Below are 13,265 nucleotides of genomic sequence, written 5' to 3' on the forward strand. Positions count from 1 at the left end.
GACCTCTTTTTGTTCTGTTTCTGGCCCTGAATTGCAGAAAGGTGGCAGGTTTGTGGTGTAACGACACAAACTAGCCTTCAGTTTTCAGCTACAGAAATGTGACTGTGTAAAAGCAGCAGCAGGGTTTGTGATTTTTCCCAGATGCTGCTAAGATTTTTTCTTTAAATCTTTTTTTCACCGAGATTATCAAACAACGCACTGGGCCAACCAGTGCAGTGTAATGTGCGTCAGACGTCACTGTCCGTTTATCGCCGTTTGCTGTCTTCTGTTTGCAGTATATCAGAAGGTTGTACTCTTAAGCTGGTGCTCGCCATGAGAGGGGGACCGATAAATACTAGACGGGGTAAGTAAAGAGTGCTAGCCACCTGAACTTAAGTAGAAAATGGAATTGTTTTCTCCCACTTGTTGTTTCTCAGTGCCTCTTCCTTCAGCCAGAATGGTGCAACCATGGACAGTGAACTTCCCCCATGGTTGTTGATGCAATGGCACGGTTGACTGGCAGGAAATGTGTTTTTTTTTCTCGCGGATGAGAACCAGTCCCTCGCTTTTACAGAGAAATGGGTGAGAACGGATGGAGTTGATTCAGCTGAGTGAGTTAAGTTCTGTTGATACACGGCCGTGGGATCAAATTTCCAACCCTTTGGGAATTGGTACTTCCCTGTGCTGGTAGAGAGCTGCTCCTGCACCCGTCCCACTCCAATGGGTTAGTGTTGGATGTGCATGTGGGAATCCGAACCCTCCAAGCCTTCAGCAGAATTTTTAGTTTCTGGATTGTCTTGTGCTCCATAGAATCCCACACCGCTGAATGTCTCCTTTTCTTTTTTCTCTCTCCCTGGTGCTCTGCTCCTAGCCCGCTCCTGCCCCGAGCTGCAACTTCGACTTGTTCCAGAGGCACAAAAGTTTATCATAGAATCATACGGCACAGAAGGAGGCTATTCGGCACATCGTGTCTGTGCTGACTCTTTGAAAGAGCGATCCAATTAGTCTCGCTCCCGTGCACTTTCCCTGTAGCCCTGCAAATTTCCACTTATAATATTGCTCAACCCCAAACTTCGCTTCCTCTACACATCTAATTTGCCACTATTGCTATTTCCTTTGACCTCGACAATGTCACCTGGCTGTGCCCCTGCCTTTGAGCCAAGCGACCGCTTGCTGTGGTAGCACCCTTGATCTACTTCGGCATGTTGAAGCCTGAGCACAGCACATAATCTAGGCTGACACTACAGCGGTGCAACCTGTGAGCGCTGCATTACCTTTTAGGTGAGACATTGAAACAAGGCTCTATCTGCTGGTTCAGCTGGATGTGAAAGATCTACTGGTGCTATTTGAAGAAGTCCTGTGAGGTGTCCCCCCAACCAACGCTATAAAAATAGTTTCATTGGTTACTTGTTTAGTGATTGTTTGTGGGACCTTGTGCTCAAATTGGCTTCCTCATTAACCTATGTAACAAAAATAATTCACTGGTTGGGCAGCACTTTGGGATGTCCTGAGAACATGAATGATACTGTATGAATGCAAGTTCTTCCTTTACGTCATTCCCTCTGCCATCACAACCCACCCCATGTTTTTATCATTTTTCAGCTGGACTTCACCACTCCTTGCTGGCCTCCCCACTTCTGCCATAAGTGGAGTTGTGCAGAATACAGTGAGCCGTGTCATTGCCCTGCACTAATTGTCACTTCCCTCGTCCCTGTTCTCGCCGAGCTCCACTGCTTTCCCATTTTCCAGCAGAATTGACTTTTTTGATTCTTGACCTCAACTTCACTTCCCTTCATGGTTTTGCCCTTCCCCACCTCAAGCTACTTCAGCCATATGCCCCCGTGCGACTGCTCTCGTCTTCCCTGCTCCTTCTTTTCCTGTTCCCTGTGCTCCACCACATCAGCCGCTGCTTCAGCCATCTTGCCCCTCTCCTCCCAAACCCTTCCTTGTCATCCCTGCCTTGGAAAAGCTCCTTAAGACCTATGTCTCCTGCTGTGCTTTTGTCCCCTGCTCCCTCACCCCCACCCTGTGAGATGTCTCTTTGTACATAATGAGTGCGTTAGAAATTAAACTGTTTGCAAAACGTCTGGATGCAATTCATGTCGAAACACACATACCTTGCAAAATCGTAAATTATATTGATGTCATGCGATGAGCTTGTGACATAATTGACATTTGGCTGTTCCAACCGCCTAAGACATAAGGACGTGGCTCTTCAAATACCAATTAATGGCATTTGCTGCTACAACTACTTGATGTAACTACTGTGGCCTGGAATAAGTACTTGTAAAATGTAATATGTTGCCCAACCATTGTTTTGCTTCTGCTGAAGAATACTATCATTTTTAGACACACCTAGCCCAAGTTCCCATGGGTTGTGGGGATATGAACCTTTACCTACACGGTATGCCTTTCCCAATAGTAGTATTGACTTGTGTCGGAGCCACTTCTGAGCTGCTGTACCAAGGAATGTTTTTGCATTGCTGTGTGAGAACTAGCATGTAGTTGGTTAAGTTAGTTACCTTTTAATAAACTTTGATAATCTGGAATGACTGACGAGTGTTGGGAGACTTCTGGCCTCTTTGTATGGTCCCTTTTTAAATTGAAGTTTGCAACGAACAGTATCAGTGCTTTTGTCTGTTCCCAAAGTGCACTGAATCAACTCTTTATGCGTGTGTAGGTTTTGACCAGTCTGGGTTCCATAGAATCAATGCCAAGTAATTGATTAACTGCATTAAAAAATGGCAAAGTTAATTCATAGAAGAATGAAAGGATTCAGATTTAAAATTTGAATTGTGCCAGAAATTAACACTCATTTTAATCGGCATTTTGAATGCACTTGTTTAAAATTAATTTAAATTGCTGATGGGTAGAATAGAAGTTCATTGTGCAGTGATCAGGTGGTCTTGCATTCCAAGTTGGGAGTTTCACTCCAGAAAGGAGAGAAAGCCAAACTTCAATGCCTCGCTTGCTGAGGAAGTCCGGTGTGCAGTTTGTAGGGTAGTAATCTTCAGGTTTTGGAAGTAATTTCAATCCCTGCTTTTACAGTTCACATGCATCCACTGAAGCAGAACTCAAATGTGCTTCCTGGTTAAACGCACATCTTTAGATGTCGAAAAATGTCTGGCTTTAAGTTAGCTTCATTGTCTACGTCTTTGTATTGCTTTTGTTTATTTGTGTCAAGCTTTCGGTTGCTATGTTCGTGTGAGGTGCTACGTTTTGTCGAAAATAGTAATTATATTCTGCATAGATGTAGGCTCAATACTGTGATGAGCAGAGGAACATGGAGTTTATAAAACCTAAAGGACTCAGTTCGAGAACCTTTATTCAGTATTTTTACCATGTTTTAGGAAGAATGTTGATGCTTTAGAAAGGGCACAGTGCACATTCAACAGGAGGAAATACAAATACGAAAAAAGACTTGGTGGGTGGCGGTGGAAAATAGAGCATTAGAACAGTGCAGGTTACAGGACAAAATGAGTGTTTAAAATGATGAAAGGATAAGACAGGGTAGAGACTGTTTTCAGTAATCGAAGGGCCATAAATACAAAATCAAATGCAAGAGATTTAAAACAGAACAAGAGAAATCTCTTCAAACACAGAGTTGTGAGATTGTGAACACTTGAGGCAGAAACTGCATTAACATTCAGGGCTAGATTGGACAGATGGATAAAAGATTATGTTAACAGGGCGGGTAAACGCGATCAGGGCTATGCTTATGTGGATAGTAAGTGGATGGCTTGTTTTCGTGTTGTATCTTCTCTGTATTTCTCTGCTACATCTTGAAGTGGTGCAATTGGGTTCGTTGAGTTCAGCAGTACAATGATACCATTCTGTGGTTGTGGTGGATATGCTCGCACATGATATTACTTGAACTAATTGCTCCTTAAAAGGTTTAAAATGAACAGTAATTACTACAAGTTATGCACATCACTTGGATGAATCTAGATTAATCCACCTTGGGAACTGGTAAAATAAACCATTAACGTACAAACTTTAACTAGGTTCCAGCCCACAACAGGTGATTAATATTGTAATTGTATAGCGTTGTGTTGTGTTAAAATATTTCCATTTATGTGAATGTATATTTTGTAGTTCCAATGGAAGATCCCACCAGGGATGTGGCTGAATACATGGACAGCAGTCGAGATGACATCTGGGATAGGATCCCTTCCAACAAGCAAGTCACTTTTCTAGTGTATCGTGAAGGGGACCAGTTGAATTTCTTCCGAGTTGTGGATCGAGGGGATGGCACTTTAACACCACTCTCCGAGTCCCTGAGGTGTGTAGAAAACGATGAGACTGTAAAACCATATCACTGAATTCAGCAAGTGAGCTTCCTATGTAATATTTAGCAAGTATTTCTTGAATAGTTTGCAGTAATTTTTAAGGAATATGGTTGTAAGAGGCACTATATTGGTTTCCTTGGAGGAGCAGAAGTATGAAAATTAAATGAATTTTTTTTGGGGGGTGGTGGGGAGGGAGGATGAATACAATGTACGTTTGGTTTTTAAAAAATTATTCTTTGGATGTGGGTGACACTGGCAAGGCAGTATTTATTGCCCATTCCAATTGCCCTTAGTGTGGGACTGGAGTCATGTGTAGAGGTGCCCTTCCCTAGTGTGGGACTGGAGTCACGTGTAGAGGTGTCCTTCCCTCGTGTGGGACTAAAGTCACGTGTAGAGGCGCCCTTCCCTAGTGTAAGACTGAAGTCACGTGTAGAGGTGCCCTTCCCTAGTGTAAGACTGAAGTCACGTGTAGAGGTGCCCTTCCCTAGTGTGGGGCTGGAGTCACGTGTAGAGGTGCCCTTCCCTAGTGTGAGACTGGAGTCACGTGTAAAGGTGCCCTTCCCTAGTGTGAGACTGGAGTCACTTGTAGAGGTGTCCCTAGTGTGGGACTAGTCACGTGTAGAGGTGCCCTTCCCTAGTGTAGAACTAGTCACATGTAGAGGTGTCCCTCATGTGGGACTGGAGTCACGTGTAGAGGTGTCCTTCCCTAGTGTGAGACTGGAGTCACGTGTAGAGGTGCCCTTCCCTAGTGTGGGACTAGTCACGTGTAGAGGTGCCCTTCCCTAGTGTGGGGCTGGAGTCACGTGTAGAGGTGCCCTTTCCTAGTGTGGGACTAGTCACGTGTAGGTCTCCCTCGTGTGGGACTGGAGTCACGTGTAGAGGTGCCCTTCCCTAGTGTGGGACTGGAGTCACGTGTAGAGGTGCCCTTTCCTAGTGTGGGACTGGAGTCACGTGTAGAGGTGCCCTTTCCTAGTGTGGGACTAGTCACGTGTAGAGGTGTCCCTCGTGTGGGACTGGAGTCACGTGTAGAGGTGCCCTTCCCTGGTGTAGGACTGGAGTCCTGTGTATGGGTGCCCTTTTGTGAAGACATTAGTGAACCAGTTGGGTTTTTACGATAGTCCAACATCTTTGATTTTCTGACGCTCGGCCACGAATGACCAGATTTATTTAATTGAGATTGACACAGTGGAATTTGACCGGATGGCCTGCCCTGGATCACGCTGTACTTTATCATCCTTTTCTGTACAATCGACGCGGGTGTGAAATAAATGTAATTTATTTTCAGTGTCTGTTGTGGGTTAATTTTTAAAAAATGGTTCTTTATTTTTCTGATTTAAGTGGCGGTTCAGTGTTCAACCTGTACGCAGATGATGAAGATGAATCTGAGGAGTCTCCATCTGGGCAGCAGATACTTGAGAATTCAATCACTATGAACAAAATGAAACTTCTGAAAGCAAAGATGGAAAATATGAGCCTTAGTAAAAAGGTATTGTTGCAAGCTTCAGGAATTGCTGTACCATGTCCTCTACATCTTCAGAGCTAATGCAGGAAACCTCGTCATTTATTAGAGCATCTACCCGTTCAGAAGCACATTAGTTATCCATCAGTGCAGCTTCCTTTTCACGATTGACTCGACATGTTAAAGCCCGAGGCTGGACTAACTTAATATCTTGCAGGCAACCATTAGTCATTGCTCGTCTTCTGGTTCCAGCATACTTGAGCTGATTGATTGCCATATTTATCAACCCTAAATAAAACAAAGGCAATAAGCCATAAAATTAACCAGATTCGAATGCCTTGAAGTGCCATCAACAAGGATAAAATGAAAATAAGTGCTGAATGGTTGGAACGGTGCTAATTGAGTAAGGAGTACAAGGTACTTATCCTGAGGTATATAGGAAATTAGAAGCAAGTAAATGAGACGAGGTAGTGAATGAGGAAGCTTATAAAGATTGAGTTGCTTAAAAACTATTGAAAAGGAATGGAGAAACGAATTGAATTGGACATAAGGGTGAAATTACAAAAGCAGAGTACTGTGGATGCTGGAAATCTGAAATAAAAACAGAAAATGCTGAAAATACTCAACAGATCGGGCAGCATTTGTGGAGCGAGAAACAGAGTTAACGTTTCAGGTCGGTGACCCTTCGTCAGAAAGATTAAATTCTTCAGTTATAAACATGATGTCGGAAGCGTTGATGTTACAAATGACCATTTTGAAGATAAAATATCAAAGTCTTAGCTGAAGGGTTATAGTTCCATTTCCTTCCCCCGACCCCACCACCCCCATCTCCTTCAGTCGAATTTCTTGCCTCTCTTGAAACCATTGGCTCCGGGCTGGGAGACATTTCCAAAGCCTTGCCGAAGAAGCCGTTCTTCATATATGAGTTTAGAGTGTGAATGCAGAAAAGTGGAGCTGAGCCCAAGGTCAGATCAACCATGATCTTATTGAATCATGGAGCAGGCTCAAGGAGCCAAATGGCCTACTCCTGCTCCTATTTCTTATGTTCTTATGCTAACGGGCTGTTCCATTAGGGTATTGCAGGTGAGCTTGGTCTTGTCTTCACCAGACATGCACAGTGTGCTTTCAACCATGGCTGCTGGACAGTGATCAAGGACAGGACTGTGCGATTATGTCCCCCCCCCCCCGGTCTCGGGCACTGAAGCCAGCTGCAGCACTCGACCCAAGATCAGCTAACTTGGCACAGAACAGCTACTTGGACACAGAGCTAAAGGGCTGTGCCTAGTAGGTGCCACCACCTTCAGGAGAGGAGTGGCAGGAGTTTCTGTTCCTCACATGAGTTTTTAAATTCCAGGGTATAATGGAATAGAAAAGTTCCGATGGAATGGAAAGCTGCATCTTGTGTCTACGGTAGGATTGGAATGGAGTAGCCCAGGTTCAGTGAGTAAACTTCAATCTGAACGTTTCTTGTTCCCGCCATTTTGCAGTGCTTGACGAGAGCATTGTAAGGCTAGAATGTAGCCGGCTAGTGCATGGATGATAGCACTGATTGATACAGGTCTGTTCTTACTTTGTGGATAGAAGCATTTTGACCCCATAATCTCTTTAGTGACACATACAGTTTAAGGTTTTATGGCATTCCATGAGATTCATATAGTGGACGTTCTGATATTGCCAGACGATGCTGGACTATGACCCCACTACTAAACATCAAGCCATAATTTCCCAGACCATCACTGACCTCATCTCCTCCTGGAGATCTTCCCATCACAGCCACCAACCTCATAGTTCCCCAACCCTGCACAGTCCGCTTCTACCTCCTTACCAAGATCCACAAACAGAGCTGCCCCGGTAGACCCATCGTTTCAGCCTGTTCTTGCCCCACAGAACTTATTTCTTTTTATCTTGACTTTTTTTCTTCCCTTGTCCACTCTCTTCCCACCTACATCCGCGACTCTTCCGACGCCCTCCGTCATTTTAACAGGTTCCAATTTCCCTTCCCTAACCGTCTCCTTTTCACCATGGATGTCCAATCCCTCCACACTTCCATCACGCACCAGGATGGCCTGAGGGCGCTCTGCTTCTTCCTCGAGCAGAGGCCCCACCAGTCCCTCCTCCGCCTGGCTGAACTTGTTCTCACATTGAACAACTTCTCCTTTAACTCCACTCACTTCCTCCAAATTAAAGATGTTGCTATGGGAACTTGCATGGGTCCTAGCTATGCCTGCCTTTTTGTGGGATATGTGGAACATTCTTTCCTCCAGTCCTACTCGGGTTCCCTCCCTCACCTCTTTTTCCGGTACATTGATGGCTGTATCGGTGCCGTTTCCTGCTCTCTCCCTGAACTAGAAAATTTCATTCACTTTGCATCCAATGTCCACCCTTCCCTCACCTTCACATGGTCCATTTCCGCCTCTTCCCTTCCCTTCCTCGACTTCTCCATCTCCATCTCTGGGGATAGGCTTTCGACCAGTATCCACTATAAGCCCACTGACTCCTACATCTACCTGGACTACACATCCTCCCACCCCGCATCCTGTAAGGACTTCATTCCATTCTCCCAGTTTCTCCGTCTCTGTCACATCTGCTCTGACGACGCCACCTTTCACACTAGTGCCTCGGACATGTCTTCCTTTTTCCTCAACAGAGAATTCCCCTCCACCGTGGTTAACATGGCCCTCGACCGTGACTGTTATATTTCCCGCACCTCTGCTCTCATCTCTTACCCTCCCTCTCAGAACCATGACAGAGTTCCCCTTGTCCTCACCTTTCACCCCACCAGCCTCCACGTTCAACGGATCATCCTCTGCCATTTCTGCCACCTCCAGCGTGATCCCACCACCAATCACATCTTCCCCTCCCCTCCCCTCTCAGCATTCCGAAGAGACCGCTCCCTCCGCGATGCCCTGGTCCATTCCGCAGTCCCCCCCCCCCCCCAGCACCCCCCCTCTTCCCACGGCACCTTCCTGTGCAAGCGCAGGAGATGCAACACCTTCCCTTTTACCCCCTCCCTTCCCACTATCCAGAGCCCCAAAATACTCCTTCCAGGCGAAACAGCGATTTACTTGCACTTCAGTCAGTTGAGTATACTGTCCTCGCTGCTCACGATGTGGTCTCCTCTACATTGGGGAGACCAAACGTAGATTCGGCACTTTACAGCCTTCTGGACTCAACATAGAGTTCAACAATTTCAGAGCGTAACCGCTGCCAATCTTTGCCCCCCCCCCCCCCCCGAGCTTGTTTCTTTTTTTCTCCGTGTCTCTAATGGCAGTTGGTCATTATCCTGCCACTCACACCCTATCTTGACTAATGTTTTTCTAACTCCTGGCATTACCATTTGAATTTGGGCCATCATCCCTTTTGTCTCTCTAATCTCTTCTGTCTTCCAACCTAGCACAGACCTTCCCTTTTCTTTCTTCCCCTCCCCCTTTCAGTTCTTGTTAAGAATGCGTTCTTTCCAAACACACTCCAGTTCTGATGAAGGGTCAGCGACCCGAAACGTAAACTGTTTTCTCTCCTGACCTGACCTGCTGAGATTTCCAGCATTTTCTGTTTTTATTCCAGATTCCAGCATCCGCAGTATTTTGCTTTTGTGATGCTGAATATTTAGTAACTATAACCCTGCACCCCTGTTGCTTATATTAAGTGTCCTCCGTACTTTACTCCAATCTGGTTTCCCCTAAGGTCCCTTAATTCTTTCAATGCCAGCAGGTTAAAAGGAAAATGTATACCTCTTTGGCCCTCTTTTAAAAGTAGCATTTAGCTCAGAAAGCGAGAGACTCTGAAATTACCAGTGTTAGAGTAATAATGCTGCTGAGATATTGGGAATCATAGAATCATAGAAAAATTACGACACAGAAGGAGGCCATTCGGCCCGCCGTGTCCGTGCCTGTCGAAAAAGAGCTACCCAGCCTAATCCCACCTTCCAGCACTAGGTCCGTAGCCCTGTAGGTTATGGCTCTTTAAGTGTACATCCTTTTAAATGTGATGAGGGTTTCTGCTTCTACCACCCTTTCAGGCAGTGAGTTCCCGACTCCCCCCACCCTCTAAGTGAAGAAATGATTGAGCATAACTTTGCGCTACTATTTTAAGTCTACTTTATAGTAAATAGTGTGTCTATGACCATAAGGCATGAAGCTTGCTGTTTGGTTACTTTTTAGTGAATGTGAAATTTTGAGTCAAATCAAAAAAAACAGAAACCTTTTTCGTGTCAGCTGTGGCTCAGTGGGTAGCACACTTGCCTCTAAGTCAGAAGGTTGTGGGTTCAAGTCCCACTCCAGGAACTTGAACACGTAAATCTAGGCTGACACTCCCAGTGCTGTGCTGAGGGAGCGCTGCACTGTCGGAGGAGCCGTCTTTAGGATGAGACGTTAAACCCCTCTGACCCCTCAGGTGGATGTAAAAGATCCCATGGCACTATCAACATAACAAAAATAGATTTATCTGGTCATTATCACATTCTTGTTTGTGGGAGCTTGCTGTGCACAAATTGGCTGCTGCATTTCCCACATTAGTGCCTACATTCCAAAAGTACTTCATTGGCTGTAAATGTTTTGAGACGCTCGGTGGTCATGAAAGGCGCTATATAAATGTGCACGTCTTTTTTTTTCCTCAAGCACACAAACTGTGTACTTATCCCTCCCTGGAAAAAAAAGGTCTCCATCACATCACTGATTTTTTTTTTAAAAAGTAAAATAGTTGGTTCTACCCAGTCCCATTATATATCCATTAAAAATTAAATATATTTAAAGCACCGTTTCAAAAATAACATTAAACAATTTTGAAAAATATTACAACGGTCTTGGCCGTGTCATCTTCCAGTGCATTGCACAAACCCTCCCTACCCTGAGGGACTCGCTCTGCCGTCTTCCCAAAGTTAGGATTTATCAGCAAGGTTTCCATCAGAATGTTTCTCTCCGTCTCACCAGTATAATGCCCCCCCCACCACCACCACCACTCTGCCAGTCTATGCTGCCTATGTATGCCATGAGATGTAATCAGAAAGAAGGAAAAAGTGCGAGGAAAAGAGATGGGCGAAGTTAGGGTGAATGCACGAGAAACTGGGAGGAAGCGGAGTAAAGGAGATCTGGCAGGAAACAGAAATGAGAGAGAAGGAAATAAATGAATGAGCCAGAGACGAGGAAATGTGGCTGATGGAACTGTACATAGCGTGGGAGTCTGAAGGAAAACTGGAGAGAGAGACAACTGGAGCAGCAACTACAAGCAATTTTTAAAATTCCGTGAGCAGTGCTATAGGAAATTATCTAGTATTTACAAAAAAATCCCAGATTAAAATATTAAGTTTAATTTTTTTCCCCCTGTACTTTATCTTTTATTTCTAATTCATTATCTAGTGCAAATATTTTATGTATTCGTAAATATTCCACCAGTGTGCCATTCATTTAGAAGCTGGGACCAACATCATTGAAAATCTCTCTCTCTCTCGAGTTTAGCTGACAAGGTTGTTTCTTTCTGCAAACTGGAAGGGCAAATCTTTCAAAGCTTGACCCAATATTACATCATTGCAGCAACAGATGAAAGTCTCTCCATGTGTTTCACCCAGCTGGTAAAGTTGGGGTTGCTCGGGTTGTGATGTAGGTCAATTGCGAACAGACCGTTTAAAGGTGATGCAAGCAAAGAATGAAGTTATTTAAAGCATCATTCCTTTTAAATTGTTTCTAATTTGTTACTCTTGGGGGTGGGGGAAAGTATGTTTTTGAGTGATATTTTGTATAACTTTATTTGTCCTTTCCACAAAGCCCAAGAAAATCGCTACGGTGAAGCCAAGGCCTCCCATGGTGCCCAGACCGACCAGCAGTTCGATCACCGCGGCTCGTCACCGCCTTTTCCGGGTTCTCCCTCACAACGGGCCGTCTCTCAATCATACACTGTGTCTACCTCCTGTTGGCGATCCGCACCCAACCCTTTCCTACCACAACGTGCTGAGTCCCAATTTTGCTTCTGGCGTCAGCTTAGCGCCGTCGGCATCCAGCGGCTTCCTGCTGAAGGACGACGAAACCGCCGACATGACGCCTTTGCTCCAGAGTGCTATCCCACCGCCGGGCCGTATCCTGCAGGGAGAACTGTGCAACCCACGGCAACAGAAGGTGCTTCCACCACTTCTTTCTCAGGACTTCAGGGAAGCGCCGACTATTTGTACGGATTTTGTGACTGATTGCGCGGCAGGTGGCTCGCGGTTAAAATCCCCCGCTGCGGAAGCGAGCCTCTCGGAAGAGGAAAGGGTCCTCGGCGATGCTGCAAACGTCCTTGCCTTGTCTGTAGATGCTGAAGCAGTGGAAGAGGCCAACCTACTGAGTGAAATCGGACTTAAAACTTCATTGTATGAACAGACCAAGAGAGAAACTAAGCCGGCAGAACGGGATGCTGTGGAACCAAGTATTATTAGACCAGTTTTTCCGAACATGCTGGGATGTGTTCCGATGGAATCTAGCAAATCGAGTCTCCCCGAGTTAATTCCGAAGAAGGAAAAAATTATGTCCCCCGCCCAATATCCCGCACCAGTCCCGCATAACTCCTTAATCGCTCTCGCAGCTCAAAGACCCCCAAAGACATTTGACATAAATAGCCTAAGACCTGCTGCGTCACAACAGCTACTGCACCCGGCTCAGGATACTGGCGGTTTCCCCAGTGTTTCACTGTCAAAGGCCGGCAGGTTTCGAGGACTCAAAGTAGATTCCCCCGGAAAGAAAGCGGATATCATTTTGAAAACGGAGGTGGCGGACCTGGCAAGCAAAGCAGCCAAGGAACCCTTGGGCTCTTCGAAAGACATTGGAATGTTGGCTTCGCTGGCACGAAGCACATCCAGGAACAGCATGCAAAGTAACTGTGGGGCAAGCAGACAGCGGACATCTGGTATTGCAGTCCCGGCTAGCGTTCAACATTTTCACGAAGAGGTTTTTAGAAGCATTCCTTCCCCGGATCGAGTTTCAAATGCGTTTGTTGTAAGTGAATTCCACTTTTCTTTGTGATTAATTTGAGTGAATGGGATTACTTTATTGGCACAAACCACGTTGCTCTCCCAAATTTGCACATCTCACAACCTGCGCAAAGGTGAGCCATGTGCTCCAGGACTAATGCACTAAAAGTTTATTGGTTACCTCATGCCCTTCATTCAGTGCCATAATGTGTCCGTATTGGTTAGCCAAACGACAAATTATATTTTAATGTCTGGTGAATTTACAAGGCTGTAGTGCAGTTTTCACAATCTATTAAACTAATTTTTGGGTTCCTGAGCAGTTTGGGTAATTAGCAGTTCTCCATGATAACTCTTGATGCCAAATAAGCTTCCCCTCTCACTAATATACACAGATTGATAAGAGTGTGGGTAATTAACTTTCTCTGGCAATTACCATGTTTTAATTAGTGCAGTTTTGCTTTGATTAAACCTTTTTACTCGCGTTTATCTTCCAGACGGTTGCTGGACTTTACAGTATCCTTAAAACCGGCACTTTTCTCTACAAAACTGCCCCCCAGATAAAAGTGCCCATAACTTGTGTCCGTCGCTGTATTCCAAATTG

The 13,265-nt window shown here is 45.2% G+C and overlaps 1 protein-coding gene across 5 annotated transcripts in view; it reads left to right on the forward strand.

Moving 5' to 3' along the window:
- The window catches only part of zfand4 (zinc finger, AN1-type domain 4), a 62,074-nt gene that overhangs the window by 30,385 nt on the left and 18,424 nt on the right, over positions 1-13,265 (forward strand). For 3 of the 5 annotated variants that reach the window (XM_070865844.1, XM_070865845.1, XM_070865846.1), the window contains exons 4-7: positions 276-343; positions 4,075-4,261; positions 5,607-5,754; positions 11,487-12,689. In XM_070865844.1, the coding sequence (XP_070721945.1) occupies positions 276-343; positions 4,075-4,261; positions 5,607-5,754; positions 11,487-12,689 (1,606 nt within the window). The remainder of the gene's footprint in view (positions 1-275; positions 344-4,074; positions 4,262-5,606; positions 5,755-11,486; positions 12,690-13,265) is intronic. The other 2 variants (XM_070865848.1, XM_070865847.1) reach the window with 1 other exon arrangement.

Source organism: Pristiophorus japonicus, chromosome 22 (assembly GCF_044704955.1).
Source record: "Pristiophorus japonicus isolate sPriJap1 chromosome 22, sPriJap1.hap1, whole genome shotgun sequence".
In the NCBI taxonomy this organism is placed as follows: Eukaryota; Metazoa; Chordata; class Chondrichthyes; family Pristiophoridae; genus Pristiophorus; species Pristiophorus japonicus.